Source organism: Podarcis raffonei, chromosome 2 (genome assembly GCF_027172205.1).
Source record: "Podarcis raffonei isolate rPodRaf1 chromosome 2, rPodRaf1.pri, whole genome shotgun sequence".
In the NCBI taxonomy this organism is placed as follows: domain Eukaryota; kingdom Metazoa; phylum Chordata; class Lepidosauria; order Squamata; family Lacertidae; genus Podarcis; species Podarcis raffonei.
The window spans coordinates 56,404,300-56,425,758 of record NC_070603.1 but is presented as its reverse complement, the minus strand read 5'-3'; the positions used below and the strand labels follow the sequence as shown (position 1 = coordinate 56,425,758).

The 21,459-nt window shown below is 40.9% G+C and overlaps 1 protein-coding gene across 5 annotated transcripts in view; it reads right to left on the bottom strand.

Moving 5' to 3' along the window:
- The window catches only part of AFF4 (ALF transcription elongation factor 4), a 52,488-nt gene extending 31,507 nt beyond the window's left edge, over positions 1-20,981 (bottom strand). The window contains exons 1-5 of one of the 5 annotated variants that reach the window (XM_053376719.1): positions 20,636-20,738; positions 6,952-7,039; positions 6,403-6,529; positions 2,039-2,827; positions 625-669 (exon numbers count right to left, since the gene is read on the bottom strand). In XM_053376719.1, coding sequence (XP_053232694.1) covers positions 625-669; positions 2,039-2,827; positions 6,403-6,529; positions 6,952-6,956 — 966 coding nt within the window. In that variant the 5' untranslated portion in view covers positions 6,957-7,039; positions 20,636-20,738. Of the gene's footprint in view, positions 1-624; positions 670-2,038; positions 2,828-6,402; positions 6,530-6,951; positions 7,060-20,565 lie in introns of those variants that run through there. The other 4 variants (XM_053376720.1, XM_053376721.1, XM_053376717.1 and 1 more) reach the window with 4 other exon arrangements.
- Positions 20,982-21,459: the final 478 nt, after the last annotated feature.

Sequence of the window (21,459 nt, the reverse complement as noted above, 5' to 3'; positions counted from 1 at the left end):
TTTGTATTAAGAGTCTTAAATGAAACTGCTATATTTACCAAATAACCTAAAAGCTTTAGGTTTACCAGAGAGAAATGGAAGGAAAAAGTGGAGAGGAAGTTACAACATAATCTTCTTTCAAGACTGACTGTGATTAGTCTTTCAGAATTACATCAATGTCATTTTCATGCAGGATACACAAAAATTATTTGATTGACTTAAGGAAACCTTCCAAGGAAAACAAAACCTATTTATTTAATCCATCAGTTTTATGGCTAATTTAATATATTGATATGCTTTTCCACTATGCATATTCAATCATGGGGGGGGGGGTTAATAACCTTTTTATTTAATTTCTGAAGAGAAAATACAGTAACATACTGATTTGCATACACAGGAAAATATTCTTTTAAAATATTCTAAGACTTTACCAAAGGAAGACTTTAGAAAAATAATCCGAAAGTATTATTAAAAATAGAGAACAAACTGGTGGATACCAATGGTGTACAGAAGAGAAAAAAAAGATAATCAGTTTTTAATGAAATGTTAAGCAATATATGGGGGCAATTGATTTTGGATTTTTTCAAAAAATTCAACACATTTAAGCAAGAAAATCTCAAAAGCCAGAATAAGAGAACAACTTACTTTTAGAATTTCATCCACACTGCTCATGTCACTGGATGCTGATGCCTACAAATGAATGATCAGAACTTAACTGGCATATTTGTAATTCAATGTTATAAAACTTCTAGAAAATTCAATTATTATAAAATTACTTAAAATGGGATTCAAATTCAGTATTAAGGTACAAAGAGCAGCTTTCATACTGCAGATGAAAAGAGACTCTACAAACATCTTTTCATAACTTGTTCACACCTTTGTATTTCTCATCAAAGTTTCCTAAAATGTATGCAGCTGAGGGAAACTATTGTTAACTTTTTAAATTTCTGAGAAAAATGGTAATCTAAGCAATATAATTTTAACGTTCCTGTTTCATAAATGCTTCACTTACGCACTCATTGTTAAAACCGTGTTTATGGAAGACAACCTTACTCGGCTACGAGTGATCGCCAAAGAAGAAAAAGAAGGTAGAACCCAGTTTCTCATATCCATTTCTTTTTGCACTGTCAGATCCAGCACAAAAAAAGAAAAAGGAAACAGTAATCTATGAAGAATTAAATGCCCATATGAATACTGTTTCATACTTGAAATTAAATATCAGATGGCATTTTAATTATATTTTAAAGTGCAAGACATTGCACAACAATGACAGTACACATTCTCTCACTTTTTCTTTTCAAACGGGGTGTTATGTCCAAGTCATATTCACAGTTGACCCACTGAAATCCATCTATTCCAATTAACCTGTAATAGTTCAATTACATTGTTTTCAATTATTCTACTCTGAGTATGACCAAGTAGGAGGGTTGTATCCAATACTGTCTCTGTGTGAGCAGAATGGACTTTTGCTTGTGCAATGGGACTTCATTTGCCCCTGCAGTCTCCTGGACTTCCCTCAAAGCCTGGAAACCCTCCAGTTTTAGGTACCGGAGGGGGCGGGGCTTGCAGAGGAAGGAAAGGAAGGGAAAGTCCTGTTGTGCAAATCCATTCATGAAGCAATGAATTCCAACCAGTCATTTGTGACTGGGAAGTAGATGAGGCTGCTATACGCTTGTTAATAAAACACTGTTATTAAAAGTCAATATTTAGCATAATTTTATCTTCCACTATGACAGAGCAGATGCTCAACTGAGTTGTAAACAAAATAATAATAATGTCACATTAGTGTTTATTTAAAGCTGAAACACCCAAGCAAAAACATGTGCCGGGCCAGACCAGCATAAATGCCCAGTTATTAGAAGCATGGCAGATCAGAAAGCTGTAAATCCTTCAATTGTCAAAGAAATTGAAATTAAAAGAAATTATTGCATTTTAGTTAGGTGTGTTCCTTACATACAACTCAGGTGTCAATAAAAGTATTTTTCTAAGCAGTCTCTCTTATCTATGGAATAAGCACAAATGAGCTTTATTTTATTTTAATTTTTTTAAGGCAACTTACGTCAAGCGGCTGAGACGGAATTTTCAGCTTTGTTAGATGTGCTTTACCAGGTTTCAGTTCATTCATATTGTTGCTGTGTGTCTGGCTACTGTAGTGTTCAGAAGATAGCTTTGGTTCCATGGACTCCTGACCATCCATAGGCCTTACATAGGCAGTAGGCTTCTGCAACATTGTGTTAGATTTAGACATAAGCGAAGGAGGGAAAGCCTGACTACCACTAGAAAAGGAAGGGACACGGGAGGGTGAGTCCCAGTTGGCATCAGGGTCTCGCGGAGATTTGGAGCGCTGATGTTCCTTGCTGTGATGATCATTTCCATGAGACCTGGAATGACTGGAGTTCAGAGAAGAAACAGCAGGTGGTTTTCCAGGGCTGGAAGAACGGGACTTTGAATGTTCAGATCCATGCTGGGCTTTTTTACGGCTACTGCTGCTCCCACTACTGCTATACGAGTCACGGTCATGCCTTTGCCCACTACTGCTAGTGTTATTGCCACTGTTGCGCTGGCCACCATGTCCACTCTGTAAACCTATGGAACGCTTCTGCGACTGGGAAGAAGTGCTAGGTGCTGGACCTACAGGCGTCCATTTGCTGCTCTGATGAGAGCCAGTACTGTGCCTCTGATCACCAAAGAAACTTTGGTTTGATTTTTCATCTGTTGTTGATGGTACTGTTGGTTTAGGAATTTCAACAAGCTTCTGGAGGGACCGGTCACCTATAAAATCCTTCATTTCATCATAGTTTCCAAGCATACTTTGGATACGGCTAGATAATTTATCTTCTTTGCTGGTCTGTGTAAGGAACAAAAACATGATGCAGAAGTTTATTTTAAAATACACTCCTTCTACAATTAAACTTTTGGGTCAGCTGAATGTCCTTTATGATAACATATATTTGAAATTTACCTACAGAATAAAGCGATCAGTCTTTATTTTGCACCAAAAATAAAATTAACGTGGGAACCACTTAATCTGCCATCCACAATGGCTAATGCTTACTGATTTCACCAAAATTCATTTTGTCATGAATATACTAACAGTACTGTGGACTTTTATTAATTGCCACCAGTAAACTAAAGTTTAATTAACTGATGAGGCGCCCTCTATTGTTTATTACTAAAACCAATATAAATTATATCTAGCTCTTCAATCGTATTGAATCATATTGTTTCTTACTAGAAGATGGAATATTCCACAAACTCCATATTCATGACAAAAATATTCAAGATTCAGCAATTACTGGTTACTTATTTATTAAAATGCAATTTATTCTACTCCTGTGAAAGTGTCCTTTCCTTTAGAAAGCTCAAAAGAAGCCTCATTTCAGATGTGCAGTATAAATAATATATTAGAAACATCTCTTTTCTAAAACAGAAGAACATTTTCATATCATACTGACATCCTATACAGCAAGGGTGGCAGACTGTTTCCCCCAGCAGTCTAGATCAGTATCTGCTGTACCTCCCCCCCAGCTAAATCTGAGCTGTGGGCGGGGCTACCCATCTGACAGTGAAAGGTGAGCCCCTCTGAATATGTGCTCCCAGTGCGTTTTCAAAGAGACTTGATTTAGGAGCAGGAAGCAGTTTCAACTAACACCACTGCTTAAAGTCTCCCATTTTAGCTGTGGTTTCAATGCAAACTACTTGAAGATCCTGGAGCATGTCTTGTTCCAGCAAAGGCACAAGAGGGAACTCACTTTAAGGTTCCAATTGTTCCTCTGACACCACATTGATACCTGGGCCCACATTTGATATCACATATGGCATATGGGCCAGAGGTTCCCCACCCCTACTGTACAGAAACAAAACTTGCAGTTAAGGAATCCAACAGCGTAGTCATTAGGAAATATCCAACACTGCACCAGTGAAATTCCCCTTTCTCTTGTCCTCCCCTGCAGCCTCAGTGCCCTCCAATGTACTGGAGGGTTCCTCAACTCTCTAGAGCAGACCTGGGGGGCATGCAGGGAGCTGTAGGAGGAGGAGGAGAAGGGAAGTCACACTGTTCTTGCAGAAATATGTTCCGCTTGTGAATTGGCACCATTGGATATCACCCATTATATTCATCATTCCAGAAATGCACAAATGATTCTCTGTAAAACCCTAACCAGATTTTTCTTCTAACTCTACCATTCACCAAACAAAGTGGCTATGACAAGCGGTCCCTCTACATGTTTCTCAACCAGAACATATAAGGGTCTTTCCTGGTTCTGCTAAGTAACTGTTCAAAGGACCAAAAGGCAAAATCTCCATTTACAGAAGCTTTGAGGATGCTTTCTTAGGAATTCCCAAGATGTCACATTCATTAGGATTTGTATGGTGCTGGGAGCAAAATGAGAAAGGCTCTAAAAGCTTCTTATGCTAGAAGAAAGAGTTTGAAAACTGTTTTTTGCACATTTAGAAACCAATCAGATTTTTAAAAGTAGTAAAGCTCAAGCAACAAAGATAAAAAGATAATTTAAAAATTCCTCTTAAATAACTGAAACACATTTATTATTGTAATCTCTACTCACATGCCTTTCAGGTAGTTTAAGCTGCACTCCTCTTATTTAGTATTTCAGTACACTGCATCTACCTCTTTCCATCATGCATGTACTTTTAAAAAACAAGACTAAAAACATAAAGGACTACTTTCCCTTATTTCAGCTTCTTCCACACCTATGAATATTTTTAAAGGATGGAAGAAGCAAGTAAGATTTCAGTTTTTCTTTCTTTCTAGTGACTGTTAGTCAAAATCAGCATAGCTGGGGGTGAATTCAGCCCTTCTAGAACTGCCCCCGTTGCCCAGGCCAATCCATATATAACATGGCTAAAAGTCTATGCTAGAGCAGTGTTACAGATATCTTAAGTGGCATTTTTAAATGTAAGGTGGCTGAAGGAGGAACAAGATCAGACAGACAGGTCATTGTGCCCTCCTTCCCTCGTGTTTCATGTATTATTATTCAAGAAATTTATACCACACTTTTTACTATGTATCACAAAGCTGCTTACAAAAATAATTAATGAAGCATGAAAGTGAAAAAAATTTAAAACATAGATTAAAATACAAGAGAGCAGAAAACAGCACCCATAATGCAAAGGCCTCCTGGAAGAAAACCATTTTAACCTGATGTACACACAAATGGCAAAGGAGACAGTGGGTCTCCTTACTCCCACCTCACCATGGATAGAAACATACATTGCAATGTATTCTGTAGGCTGCCTGATATCAAATGTTTACTAGTCAACACAAATCCCTTCACCATATGTATTTTTTGTAATAAACAGCACACACTTTGAGACAAGCACCTTGAATGAGTCGCTAACTACTAAAAATCACAGACCAAAATAATTAGATGGTATTGATTGTCCAGTAACCACACCTTGAAGAACACAGAGAAGGAAAATGGTATTGAGAAGGAAAGGAAACATGTACCCAAGTTAACTTTAAATTCAGGGATATGAAGAAAATAGGTCACTGTTAGTGAAATGCAAATGCTAAATGACACACAATTTAAAAAAATTAACCTTTAACCAATCTGTTGTCTGAAAGAGAGGTGTACAGGGATACATTTGCAGCCTCACAAAAACAAGTCAGTATTTAAAACAAAACCAAACCCAAATTTCTCAAACTGACAGTATTTCATAACCCAGTCTTCCTTGTAATTTGGTTTCAATCTTACTCACAACAGCTACAATTAGATTTAACTGCATGAACAAAGCAAATTAGCAGTATTAACTAGTGAACCTTACAAATAAAGAGCTAGCCTAAAAACATCAAGCTCCAACAATTACTTGTAATTAATAGACTATTGTCTACAAAGTTCAAAAATGTTAATATGCTATATTACTCCTTTACTACAAAGGCAAGAGTACTTTATAACAATTAACTGTTCAAATACTTTAGGGCTCTAATTCACATTTATCATTTCTATATTTTCAATTTAGGCTGTTCAACTGCAAGCTAGTTTCAAGTGTGGATAGTTATTATTAGCATAATGAGATACTTAATTCTTTCTTTTTTAAAAAAATGTTGATACAATGTCCTTTTGTTAAAACCAGAGCAGTCATAAAATTCTAGTAATCTTATATTTCAGCAACATTACTTTAAAAATGTTCAAATTATAACAACACAACTTCCAGGTTTCTTTACTTTTTCTAGATCTAGAGCAACAGGTCTTAATCTCTTCCACAGTCAAGTCTCTTGTAGACTCTTGCCTACATCACAGGAATTTTGAGGATGTAAGACTTGGAACCACTATATAAATGACATTTATTCGTATTTTAATGAAACCATATGATACTGAAGTTGTATTACAGGGGAGAAAACTCAAACCATTTTAATTTGGAGTGAGATAAAAACTGCATTTTTAAAAAACCTCATGCACTTACAACTTTATATGGTTCAGCAAAAAGAGGAGAGTTAGGTGGAAAGGCTTCTTCACCCTGCTGAATTTCTTGATTACGCCTCTCTCTTTCTTTGATACGCAGCGCATTCCGGTCTTCACGGTTCATGTTGCTATGAACAAAAACAATTTGATTACCTAAATGGGTACAGAGGTAAAAGAACTGATGAAGGGTTGTCCCCTGGACAGTCTTATGAACCCCCCTCCCCTTTAACACCTTCCGGTGCATTCTTTTTAAGATAGGGAATGCCTCAACACTACAACTTGCCTTACAGATATGACACTGGTATAACTTATGCAATTACTTTGATATATAAAACCGCAAAGCATAATTTAAACGAACTCCTACTCTTAGATCATGTTACCTGCATAATTAGAATAGGCCAATCGAGATGAGAATCAAAGGTTTTTATCAAATAAAACACTTTATTAACTTCAGCTTTCTATTTTTTATGGTTATTCAAATCACCTCCCACCAGCCAACCTATGAACACACATTCCCATATACAACAATTGCCATCTACGTTTGATCTACCTCATTTTTCTTTCTTTCTGTCCCCAACAGAGCCTCCTTGGTGTCCATCCTCCGTAGCATGCTCTCAGCTTTGCTGTTTCTAGGTTCCCTAAAAATGACATTTCTACTCTAAATACATATTTCAGTAAACATCTCCAAATTTACAACAACCTCTAAAAATGCCTACACTTCCTCCCTGAATAGGAGCTTCTGATCCTTGTGGGTTAAGAACTTGGAAGGTTTCCCTTATAAAACAGGCTTACTGACATCTGACGTAACAGAACACTGCTTTAATTTGACCTACTGCTCTAAATATATGCCATAAATCTAAAAGGATTCCCCTTAAGCTCAAGGAAGCATCTAAGTTAAGAACAAGATTCTACTTACAAGAAAGTTTGTGAACATGGTGTGCTGAGTGCAAAGTCACACTAAGAGTGTTTCATGTTCAGAACACTAACTTACTTTCAATTAGGGCTGAGTTTTAGTTTGGATTTCCAAGGTGAGGACAGGGTAGATCAAACAGGGTAGAACAAATTTGGAAGGGGGGGTTAATTCACAGCGGCCACCACTTTTCTTTCCCAAAAGTCATCTAGAGCGATACCACGTGCAACCTGCCTCCATCTAATTTTTGGTCACTGCCCCCTCCCACTGCGGCCCATGTCACATACTGTACTGGGTCTTTCCTGAGTCCTGCAACCTTCAGTAGAGGCTTCTTGAGGGTGCATGGGCTGCAGTGAAGAAATGGTGGCAGGAAAACCTCATTAAATGAGTACACCTCTGATCACAAAGCTGGATATCCTCTTAGGTCAACTTCAATTAACACTATTTTCACAATAATTTGACTTCTGCCTAGGCTGTCAGTCTATTACAAGCAGAAGGAAGTTAAGTTGTGGAATCTCCATGAAATTCACTTACTTTATATAGTGTGGGTGGGGAACTGTAGGCCCAGAGGCCAAATATAGCCCTCTAGGCCTCTGTCTCACCCTTGGTGGCATTCATCCTGGGCAAGTCCCTCTCCCCAGTCTACACCCCTCCCCAGGCCTGCTCTGCACCCACATTGAGTGCTTCTGCCTGGCTGGAATATGTCCTTGACCTCTAACAATGATTCTTGCTAACCTAGATGGAGGGTGTGGGTGTGTGGGTAGAGAACCTCTGACTTTTGTGTGACTGGATAGTAGCCTACTATAGAAGGCAAGAGTCACAATCCATTTTTGCCTCTGGCCTCATCCATCAGTGGCATGAAGCCCCCAGAAGTTCTTCCATGAGAGAATGCAGCCCTCAGTTCCCCACTCCTGTTATAAAAAGAGATTATTTAATGTGCAGTATCTTCTAAACACATAGGTATGCGGTCACCCCAAGATTTCCAGAGCCATAAGTTTAACTGCCACTAATAACCACTTGATGGGGCACAGTGAAGAGCTTCTTCACAAGAAACATCTGGCTGATGACTTATTGCACAGAACGTTTATAGTCAGTCCACTCCTCCCAGTCACAGACTGAGCCAAGTAAACTCTCAAAGGTTCTGGAAAGCTCACAAAGGTTCATCGCAAAACTGAATCTTACGTAACCATTAACAGCTAGTGGAATAAATCTCACTTTACGTATTTTGTATAATCCTTTGCCTTCTCAGTAACACCCTCCTTTATAAACTAGAATGGAAGTACAGTCATACCTCATGTTACGTTTGCTTCACGTTGCAGCTTTTCAGGTTATGAACACGGCAAACCCGGAAGTGTTTACTTCCGGGTTCAGTGCATGCGCAGAAGCAAACTATGTGCTTTGCGCACGCGCAGTAGCAACACTCTACTTACAGACTTTTCGGGGTGCGGATGGCACCCTGAAACGGATCACATTCATAAGTTGAGGTACCAGTGTAATGGATTATATCTAATGCTAAGTGTGACTTATGGGACTTCCTCTCCCCCCACACCACCAAAATCTTCTCCAGAGGGTCTTGCAACCCTCTAGAACAGATGTGGAAGGTATGCCAGGGCTGCAGGGAGGATTTTGTTGTGCAAGTGGAAGTCTGTTGCACTAGCGGAATAGCAGTGTTGGATACAAAATGCACCATTTATCCAGAATGAAAAATATTACTATGAATATTAAAGACAGAATGCATTAGGAAATCATGAAATTGCTCTAGCTATGATGTTTAGCTTTTATATTAAAAAGTATTATTTGAAACATGCCTAGAAGGCAAACAATTAACTTAGTAACTTTAATTAACCTTTAAGCAGGCAAAACAGCAACAGTTATTTACTAAATTAGAAGCTTTATAACAAAAGCAAAAGCAAACTTCAATCAGTAATTATCTTTAAAAACCAAGATTGCAGGTGACTTTTCAAACCTTAAGCTTGTCCTCAGGCAAATATACCTGGAAGGTAGGAGGATAAACACCACTGAAGATCAAATGAAGTGAATACTAAGTGTTAAAACCAGAGTTAAATACATTCACTACCATCAACTATCTATGAAAGGGTGATTTTAGAAAATTAAACTCTATTTATTTATTTTAAAGCTGCAAGACGGTCCAGGAATCAGCACGCTTTTACATGAGTAGAATGTGTCCTTTTATTTAAAATGCATCTCTGAGTTATTTGTGGGGCATAGGAATTCGTTCATCCCCCCCCCCCCCGCAAAAAAATATAGTCTGGCCCACCACATGGTCTGAGGGACGGTGGACCGGCCCATGGCTGAAAAGATTGCTGACCCCTGTTCTATGACAATAAGAACATTTATTCTGAAACACTAAGCATTTTGCCCAAAGGCAGAAGTTTACACATCAATCTTTAAAAGTCATTCTACCTTCATTTGACAAAAAACAAAACAAAACAAAACAAGACATATCACACATACTAGGAAATTGGTAGGATAAAGGATGTTAAGATGTCAAAGGATGTCACCATTTTTGGATGTGGTTTCATTTCCTCCTACTCACCCCTGTCATTATCTAATACGTTCTAAACTACAGTAGTGCCCTCTTAAGAACATGCACAATTGCTATACTGAGTGATACCATTGGTCCATGTAGTTCAATACCATTCACACCAACTGGCAGTGGCTCTCCAGGGTTTAACACTTTCAGGCAGTCTTTCCCAGATCTATGTCAAGATGTCAGATTTAACCTGGAACTTTTGGGATGCAAAGCACATGCAGTATCACTGAGATACAGTGCAGTGCTATTCAAATCAAATGAATGTACTGTATAGCCGACTGCCATGTTTCATGCCCAAAACACAAATACAAGCATTTACGCATTTATGTATAAGGCTTTTTGAAAAACAAGATTTAAAAATTCTATTAAAGAATGTTAGTGAGTTTTGAAGTATCTCCTTGAGAAGAAATCACCATTTCAGTGGTCTTGAGGGCTTTTGAATGGTTTGTTGTTTAAATGCTTTCATAAGCAAAAGCACATTCAGTGCCAGTGAACTAGACATGATGCAACATGAGCTATGTTTGCCAATATTTGGCTATGAATGATAAATAAGCTCCAGCACAGCTATAAATAACTAGGTCTTTGTTATTCCACAGGATGCCTATCCACCTAACTACCACCAGAAATAGTTAGAAGTACAGCAGATCTAAGAAATCATTTCAAAATACCAAGTAAATGCTGAGCTAATGCAGTTCTACACAAACTTGTATAATCTAGTTACAGATAGGTAGCCGTGTTGGTCTGCCATAGTCAAAACAAAACAAAAATTTTCTTTCCAGTAGCACCTTAAAGACCAACTAAGTTAGTTCTTGGTATGAGCTTTCGTGTGCATGCACACTTCTTCAGATACACTCAGTGTTTTGGAAGAGGATGCCCAAAAGGACTTTCATCACACAGGAGGAGGCCAAGTTGCCTGGCCACAAGCCCATGAAGGACCGTCTGACCCTGCTCTTCTGTGCCAACGCAAGCGGCGACCTGAAGATCAAGCCCCTGCTGGTGTACCACTCGGAGAACCCACGGGCCTTCAAGAAACACAAGGTCGACAAGGAGCAGCTGAGTGTCATGTGGCGATCCAACAGTAAGGCTTGGGTCATACGTGTGCTGTTTGTGGACTGGGTCAATCTTGCTTTTGGCCCTGCTGTCAAACAGTACCTGCTGGACAACGACCTGCCGCTGAAGGCTTTGCTTCTGATGGACAATGCTCCTGCTCATCCTAAAGGCCTTGAGGAGGACTTGTTGGAGGAGTTCGGCTTCATCAGCATCATGTTCCTGCCGCCTAACACCACGCCACTGCTCCAGCCGATGGATCAGCAGGTCATCGCCAATTTCAAAAAACTCTACACCAAGGAGCTTTTCAGGCGATGCTTCGAGGTGACTGATTGCACCACCATCACCCTGCGGGAATTCTGGAAGGACCACTTCGACATCGTCACCTGCTTGAAGATGATCACCACGGCCTGGAACGGGGTCAGCCAGAGAAATCTGAATTGCGCTTGGCGCAGTCTGTGACCGGACTGTGTGGCACCAAGTGACTCTGATGCACCAGAGTCAACAGTGGTGCAGGACATTGTTGCCTTGGGGAGGACCATGGGACTGGAGGTCACAGAGGACGACGTCAGCGAGCTGGTGGAGGAGTACGACCACGAGCTGACCACCCAGGAGCTGCTCGAACTGCAGGCAGAGGCTGCGCAGGAGCAGGCCTCGCTGGAAGAGGAGGAAGCAACTGAGGAACGGCTGTCCTCCAAAGAACTGAGGGACATTTGCCAGAAGTGGAAGGATGTGCAGGCTTTTGCACAGCGGCACCACCCTAACAAGCACGTGGTACATGACCTTGCGAACACTTTTGATACGACGGTCATGTCGCCTTTCAGGGAGGTGCTGAAAAGGCGGATGAAGCAGCAGACCATGGACAGGTTCCTCAGCAAGAAGCAAAGAGTGGAAGAGGAACCTTCTTCGAGTGGTCCCCCAAAGTCTTAGAAAATGTACTGCACACTTTGTTGATTTTTAAATGTTTTTCTGTCATGTTTAGAAACTTCATTTATTGTTCCTTCAATTTTTGAACTGCTCTTTACAGTATGTGTGACTTTAAAGAGCAGTTAATAAATTCTTGTTGTACCAAATTTGGCTTTGTTTGGACTTTTTTGACCATAGGAACGCATTAATTGATTTTCAATGCATTCCTATGGGATTTCGTGCTTCGCAAGACGAAAAATTCGCTAGACAAAAAAACTCGCAGAACGAATTAATTTCGTCTTGCGAGGCACCACTGTAGTTTAGTATCCAATGGTTGGCTTTGATGCACAGCAAACTTGTATCAATGCATGTATCTGATATATACAGGCATTCATGTCAGCGTCAGTTACAGACTGCCTCACTCGTAGCAATAATGTTGGCATAGGGCTGTTATAATCTTGCACATAAAAGGGGCTTTTAAAAATCGTATTTCAGCTGAAACTGCCAGGAATGTAATAATGCAGAATAAACTTATGAGGGCATAGTTTGCCAAGTTTGCAATTAAATGCCATAATCTGTTATGTTTGTTTCTCTCACCTTTAATACCAGGTCTGAAAGCTCTGTCACTTTAATAAATATCAGTTTATTTGATAACAAGATAAAATATGGCTTCATGTGACATTATTTGTCAAATAACAATATAATGAATTAAAATAATTAAGTCTCAATATTATGAGAGTATCAGAGATGACAGTTTCTCTATAATTGGAACCTCATTGTTCCAAAGGAAGCATAAAAATGCTGCCAACTTGCTTGGTTGCAGTTACGAGATTCCCCAGTTATGATAAGCCCTGCTGACTGAAGTTAGTAAAGTTATAGTTGCACTGGTCTGTTTCCAAAAGTGGTTCTACTTCATTCAAAATACACAGGATTATTCTAGCCTGGCTGTTCCTTGTTTCACCAACAAAGCAAAAAGCAAGCTAAAAGACAACAAAACAACATTCAAAGTTGGCTTCATCCACTTTCATTCTGAAAGCTCTAATAAACCTTTATCAGCTTTGTCTATCACTGAAATAAAACAAAGTGTCTTTGGTTTCAACAGTTTCCTGTTCAGTTATCCTTATACCAGTGGATGACTTAAGCTTCACTTAATCCTGAATACCTACAGTATTCAGGACAAAAGCCACAAGACAAAGAAATTAATATATCAACACTATTTGGAGAAAAGCTGGATATTATTCCAGAGAATTTGATATTTAGGGTCATATCCAGTGTTAGTCATACTCAGAATGTATTTAAGTTCTACAAGTTCACTGATTTCAATGGCGCTAATCTGAGTATGACGTACTTAGATATCACTCTTAGTTCTTGTAGTTACAGCAGAATGATTAGCATGCAGAGTTTCTGTGGGGCATGCTTTTACATGCCCAAGTACATAGGTCTGACAGTTCCTGATGTATTGTCTTATTTCCATAATTAATTAAACTCAAAAATATATGTGAACCAAAAGTATGTAGGTATTCATCATTTCTCTGTAAATTCAAATACACAGTGTGTACATTACTATCCACTATAGCTTATTCACTGCCTTAATGTAACATTAGTCATATAATCAAATCATCAGGTTAAGACTATTTGATATATGTCAGGTGACTGAGAAACCAACTATGGCAAGAAGTGGAAGTACTGTAGAAACACAATGGAATTAACAGCTCTCTCAATACTCAGGAATTTGATGCCTACAAAGGTATCATCACCTTCTTAACTGAGCAGAGCTTCTTATGAATACATCAACAATTTTAGTATCTTCTCCAATGTGTTACCTCACTTAACTGCAAAAATGAACAAGAATTTGGCTCAACTCTCTTGAAGCATAAACTTTTCCAAAGTCATATGGCCACAAGCTTAAGTCTTAACATATTGTCACAATTACACTCTGCTAACACTTCGGATGGTGACCCTCTATGCCTTTCTGTTGCCATTTGATGTTCCCATCCCCTTTCCTCACTGTCCAATTTCCTTCAAACCTCAGCCCAACATTTGTCTCTTCTATAAGGCTTTGGGCTTAAAGCTGCATTCCAGTACACATTTAGCTGCAAAGAACTCTCACTGAAAGCAATGGGACTTACTTTTGAGCAACATAGGATTGCACTAACCTTAGCCCACATTCCCAACTAAAATTAAGCCATGTGCATGTAGCTACATTTGTTTGCATTCATTCTTCACTACCTGAGCCTCTCCATTTCCCCCAGTCTAACATTTTTACTATAACTATTAAGAACAGGAACCCATCTTCTGCTTCAGTAATGATGAGCGTGTGCATGGTTGTGTGTCAATTGAATGAATGTAAAATGGTTGCTTCCAGTACACGGTTATTCAATTGGATTTTAATGTTAACCATCCTGAGATTTTTCGATTAAGGGTGCTACATACTGTTTGTGTGTGCGCGCGCACACCCACCCACTCACCTGCTTCTTCTGGCAGTCTGCTCAGTTTTATGTTGTATAGGAGGGCACTTTGCCTCCTCCTCACCTAGAACTGAAATCAAGGAGTCTGTCAGTGGAAGGTTGGGTTGCTTTGATAGTCCGCTAAGCTTCTGTTCTGGACACACAGAGAAGAGTGCTTTGTTCCTTGTGTGGCTCAACAAAGAAACATAATGAGCTGATGAAGTGACACAGGGACCCACACCTTCACTTACAAGCCTTCTATACTCAGCAACCAGGCAGTAAAGCCCCTTTCTGCACATCCGGGACAGAAACCAGGTGAGGAGAGAACAAGGCAGGGAACATTCTATGTGCCCTCCACTAGTCAGCTTCATTTCAAATGTTTTCCTCACCTACTCATAAGAAAGGCTAGAAAGACCCCTCTACTCTACCAACTCCTCTTGTAAGTACAAGGCAGGTACTGTACGTTGGTTGGTTGTTTATTTATTTATTGGCTAGTAACTTTGATGGGTAATTCAGACGGCTGGTACACACACTGCCTTACTTCCACTTCTTTATGGATTACCCAGTAAATCTTATACAAATCCTTCAATTCCTCAATCCATTTCTGCCTGAGTGGCTGCATTTCTTTTGCCCAGACACTTATAAGTATGAAGCTTATGCACCTCCCATAGCATGATATCTATGGTCTGTGCCAAACAGAACATGCCTATTGACTCAAAGGATATAATCATAACAGAATGTCTTCTAGCAAACCATACCTGTTACTGCAACAAAATGCAAAAGCAAAGCATAAATTAACCAGGCTTTTCATCAAACCACTGTGACCTGAAGGAAAAATTCTTCATAAATCTAAAACTGAGCAAAAAACCATGACTACATGAACACATTCTAGTTGTTGACAAACAACACTTAACTACTTCACCACAACGTTATTCCTTCCTACTTGCCAATATTGCCATCTTATCTGAAAGCAGAATAAGGATGGGAAGCATATATTCAATACTGCTTCAAAAATAAGACAAAAAGTCTCATTTATATATAGGACTATGTGAGCTATTATATATATTCACTATGTAAAATATGAGAAGGATATAAATAGGTACCAGCTTTTCAGAATTTTATATATAGTTTTATATTCACAGTGGGTTGTGTCCAGTGGTGTTGCTCAGCTGACAGTAAGACGTCAATCAGTGGTACTGGGAGGAAAGAAATTTCACCCCCAAAAGGTATTTATTAAAGCAGTGGTTCTCAAACTTTTTCTCTGTACCAGAGAAAATTTGCTCGTGCTTAATTTATAACACAGAATACAACTATTTTATAATATGATCGTGGGACATCCAGAAAGTGTAAAACAATGCAGCTACATAAGAACTTGAATAACTCCCAAAATATAATTATAAATGACAACTAGGATTGTCCTCAATATTCTTGATGCTCTTGTTCTCATTTTGAAAAAATATTTATCCATATTCTGAAAATAAAAACATATTATGATCCTATACTACATTGAAATGTTTAAATGTTTCTTTGATTATCCTTGAATCTTCCCACTATACTTGATGTCAAACGCCACACCATTTGAGAATCACTGTATTAAAGGTTTCTTAAAAATAAAACAATTCAAATCCAATAATCACAGTGTGATTTAAATGGTAATTAATTATTATTATTATTATTATTATTATTATTATTTATACCCCGCCCATCTGGTTGGCTTCCAACAGAACACTACAATACAATAACATATTAAACATTAAAAGCTTCCCTAAAGAGGGCTGCCTTCGGATGTCTTCTAAAAGTCTGGTAGTTGTTTTTCTCTTTGACATCTGGTGGGAGGGCATTCCACAGGGCGGGCGCCACTACCAAGAAGGCCCTCTGCCTGGTTCCCTGTAACTTCTGGGAACCACCAGAAGGCCCTTGGCACTGGACCTCAGTGTCCGGGCCGAACAACAGGTATACTGGACCGAGGCCATTTAGGGCTTTAAAGGTCAGCACCAACACTTTGAATTGTGCTCGGAAATGTACTGGGAACCAGTGTAGGTCTTTCAAGACCGGTGTTATATGGTCTCAGCGGCCGCTCCCAGTCACCAGTCTAGCTGCTGCATTCTGGATTAGTTGTAGTTTCCAGGTTACCTTCAAAGGTAGCCCCACATAGAGCGCACATAGAGCGCATTGCAGTAGTCCAAGCAAGAGATAACTAGAGCATGCACCACTCTGTGAGACAGTCTGCGGGCAGGTAGGGTCTCAGCCTGCGTACCAGATGGAGCTGATAAACAGCTGCCCTGGACACAGAATTGACCTGCATCTCCATGGACAGCTGTGAGTCCAGAATGACTCCCAGGCTGCACACCTGGTCCTTCAGGGGCACAGTTACCCCATTCAGGACCAGGGATATACAAATGCAAAATATATTTTCCTGTTACAATACAGTGATCACTAAGCAACACAATGAACAGGTAATTTCATATCCATGTAACTCCACATTGTCATATGGTGCAGTGGATGCAGGTGAGTTATTCATGTAACTTATAAAATAGGGCCAGACCTTATCAAACCTGTCATGTTTCACAGTGCTGATACCTAGATCTCCTTTCCACATCTCCCAAAGACCTCTTGCATTACCCATTGATTCGTCAATAAGCAGTTTGTAATTTACAAAGGAAGACCCTCTCAGTTGCTTGCTTGACAGACTGGAGGATCCTCTAGAGCAGGGGTGTCCAACAGGTCGATTGAGATCAACTGTTTGATCCCTGGAAGGTTCCAGTTGATCGCGGTCTCCTTTTCCTTTGCATTGTCATCAGAGCATCCAGCCCCACCCCCTCAGCCTGTCCTCCATTTTTGCATGATAGCTGTAACGGAAGATGGACTTTTCGCTGTGAGACAGATTGTTTTCTTAGCGATCTTTTGGTGAGTGAGTTTTCCCCTTTCCTCAATTTTGACATTTTTGTCCCTAAACGAAGCTCAACAACTTTGACCTGAACACCCCAAAAATGGGGTAGATCACTGCCAGTTTTTTATTCTGTGAGTGGATCGCAGTCTCTTGGGAGTTGGGCGCCCCTGCTCTAGAGCAATCATGGGGGGGGGGAGAATACAGAGGGAGGTTTTCCTCCCTTTCCCTGATGTAAGTCTTACTGTCAGCAGAGTGCCACTAAATTTGCTGCACCATGGTTTCTGGTCAAAGCTCATTTCAGAAATTTGGTATTAGTTCAGTATTTATTAGGATATTATTTAAACACTTTAATAGTGGCAGTTCATGTCCTTAGCATTTCCAAACATTACTAAATGAGAAACAGCTGTTGATTATGCATATAGTTCATTTTTAGTTGCATGTTCAAACTATGATCATCTGATTCTTTAAACAGAAGAGATAAATACTGTTGATTATTTATACAGTATCAGTGAATATAGTGCCTCGTAGACAAACAATCATAAAAGGGCAGGGTACATTCTATAGGAAATATTATGAGAACCAGGGTGCTTCAGAAAATAAAATGTTAGAACTGGACTAGGGAGGCCTATGTCTATTCACTGACCTCTTTCATGGGCTTGCCACTTGCTACTGGGAAGTCACATATTTTTAAATGACAATGATTGCAATCTACCTTAGAATAACTAAACAGTGAGAACACAGCAAGACACAAGCACTGGCAGGGATCTCCTGTCAGGAAGTATATAGACCCTTCATCCAAGTTTTAGCCTAACCAAGACAACTCCCTGTCTCCCAAAAAATGCATTTGACAAAGATCTAAGGACAGGTTTTAGTTCACCATACCATCAGTTTAGAACTGAAGATGAGGATAAATTCATTAAATGGATTCCCTGCTGCATACCAGTTAAACTACAATTTAACAGGTCATTTCCCCTACAAAGCATATATACTTTGCAAATTAAGAATCACACACATTATACGTAAGGAGAGGAGAAATAGTTTTCTAATTCAAAATTACTCAGAAAACTTACATCAACTGGTGCTGGCTACCTGACCTGGCTATCAATATACTGATGAAAACTGTCAACTCCTGGTGAAGCAGTGTCATCTCTCTATTCGTCTGAGGTCAGTGATAGAGAAGATGAGGGTGAATAAACTTAAGTTCCATTCAGGTAAAAAAATAAACCTATATATCGCATGTGAGTTCCATGACATCTTTAAGGAGGGGGGCAATTTGGACTTGCAACCCTTTGCCCCTGTGCTGAAGGCCAAATTTAAATTTGCTCCAACCTAGAGGCTATTATGTGCAGAGAGGAAAACATATGGGCTTAAGAGCTTAAACCAGAAATCAGCCCCCACTTGTGGCTACAGCAGCTTTGAGACAAGATTTAAGTCAGGAGGAAATCATAACTTTATTGACAATAAACAGTGTAATCTCATAAGTATTGGTGGAGTCTTTGTTAAACTTCTGTTCTGGTACATCCCATAGTAATAGTCAAGTGCATACAAAGTAAGCTAAGAGGTTCTTTAGCCTTAATTTTGTGATATATAGAAAATTTAGTCCAAACAAATTGTGGGGCTTAGGTTATGAACTCACCGTCACTTAAAGCAAAGTATTTAGATTTAAACTAGCTTAATCCTATTATCGTCAATAGGATTCTCAGATTTAAATCCAAATGTCCCCATTAAATTATCAGCCTGATAAACAACAGTCATTTGCTGAAGGTAACAGGCACAGTAATAAACAAAGGAAAGAAGTGTGATACTTGTCTGAGAAGTATTTTCCTTGGAACACTACTCTGCTGAATGACTTTCGTTCCTCTCACTCTCAACACCATACATTTCAAATCACAGTGCAGGGATACTGTCCTGATTCCTTAAGGCAATATAGTAAATTGTAAAATGTTTCTTTTTCACATTTCTCAGAGTCAAGCTCTTTCAACAGATGATAAGGAACTAAGTCTGAGTCATTAATATCTCATTCCTGCCTAGAAAGAGATCAACACAACTGAAAGCTTCTTCTATCAACACTGTTGGCCCAGAGCTGTATCATCCAAGGCTTTCTGGATCCCATCCAAACTATAGCTACCATTCCATACTTATACACAAGCAGTTCAAATACATTTTTGCACAAGTAATTATGATTGTTCTTGCTCAGGTGTACATACAGTACTGAGATCAACACAACACATGAACTGTGCCAGCAGGAGTTCCAGTGATAGTAGACCTTTGCGGAAGGACTGCTCTGTTCACAATTACCCAATTCACATGTTATATTTGTTAATACTCATTGTTAAGGATAGTTGGGATGTCCCACAAATACAGAACTAGTATTATGTAAACCTGCCCTCAGTATTACAGTTAAAGAGATAATAGTTATACAGTTAAGATGTATCTTATCTGTGTTACATTGGATAAGACATTTCAAATTCAGATTCTGTGTGGAGTAACAGAGATCAAGACAGTCCTTCCTTCAAATGGTGAGACTACTGCAGCTTTGGGTACAGTAACAAAAGAGATGGTGAAATCCCCATATCACTTTTAGAGGAACTTCTGCTGACATAGACAGATAGGATCTGCCAGAAAACTCACTCAAAAAGCAATCTACAGAGCTACAATCGCTTTGCCTGATCTGTCCTAAGAGCTACTCAGTATTTCAACAACATAACAAACTGCTGACTGATCACTGGAGTGAGTGGGATTAAAACCCAACTATTGCAATAGAGGAGGTGGTGGTGGTTTAGTTAGCAAAACCATCCAAGAACAAGCTCAGATGCACATGTATCTCAAGCTACGGGCACTTCTGGGAAAGAAAGGCAGTGCCATCCCATCTCTGCTTCCATCCTTCGAACACACAATGTATCATCAGAAGCCCTCACGTGTGTGCATTTATGTGATACGGCATATATATGGGGGGGGGGGGAGAGAAATAGACCAGGTGTGCTTATCCCTATGCTAGCACTCATTCTGGGGATACCTCGCTTAAGGATGAAGTACGGAGAGCAGTAAGCGACAGATTAGGAAAGGGATCCAAGGGAGAGGAGCTCCCCTGAATTTCGAAGGAGGGAGGACGGGGAGAATCCGGGGCGTGGGAGAAGCGAAGAAAGGAAGCCCATTCCAAAGTAGAGAGGGAGGAGCGGAAGCAGAAAATGCCTACCCATCCACCACCACCACCCCTCCCGGAAGAAGAGGGAAAGAGCGGGGGAGATACATCCTGAGGCGACTTTCGACGCTTTCTATGGGGGGGGTGTCTGGGACGGGGGTGTAATAAGAGCCTCGGCAGCGAGGAGGGAGGGGCCGTCTCACCCATCCCCAGGGAGGGCTCCTTCTTCCCGCTACCTGAGGGGGGGGTGAAGCGGGGCCTACCTTACCTTGCCTCGCCCCAGCCCAAGTGCCACCGACAGCGGCGCCAGCTCAGCCCCGAGCCGCCCGGCCACTCACCTCCGCTGGCTCCGTCGCTACACCCCGACCATTTCTCGGTTGCCGCCACCGCCGGGCGGGCGTGAGGAGAGCCAGGAAGGGCCCAGAAGCAGCAGCCGCCGCCGCCGCCGCCACAGGCGAGAGGAGGGGCAGGCCGAGGGAGATCACCGCGGGGAGAAAGGCGCGGAGGCGGAGTTCCATCTCCGGCTCCCCCGCCGCTCCATGTCTGGGGGCCGCCGAGCCGGGGCTGCGCTGAAACGCGAGAGGGCGGCGGTGTCAGGGCCTCCCCGACGACGCCAGTCTCTGCCGCCGCCGCCTCCCTCCTTCTCTTTCCCTCTCTGGAGTCGGATTACCCAGCAGCCCCCGCGGCAAGCACAGCCCCACCGCCCCAAAGCCCAGCAGCTGAGAGGAGGGGCCTAAGGCCTCACCACGTGACCCCCCGGCGGAAAGCAGCCAACGCCGCCGGGAGAAGGCGAGCACCGCCCTCGCCCAGAAAGGAAGCGCAGGAGGATTCGAGCGCGTCACGTGACCAGGGATCGCTTCATTTTCTTTTTTTCTTTTTTTGAAGTCGATGATTACAAAAAACCGTTGCTCTCCCGCGCCCTCTACAGGGGAAAGTCGGAGCAGCAACGCGGGCGCCTGTGCTGTGGTCGATCCGGGCGGATGCGGCGAAGTAGGGTCTGGGTTTGCATAGGAGTCTGGGAGTCCCCCTCGGAGCATCCGAGGGATGGAGTCCTGCAAAGCTCAAGGGGCGAGTTAAGGGGGTTAAACGCATGCCTAGCCGCCATTGAGGAATGGATTCAAATCGGGTATGGTGCGCAATTCTTCCACGCAAATGCCCAAGG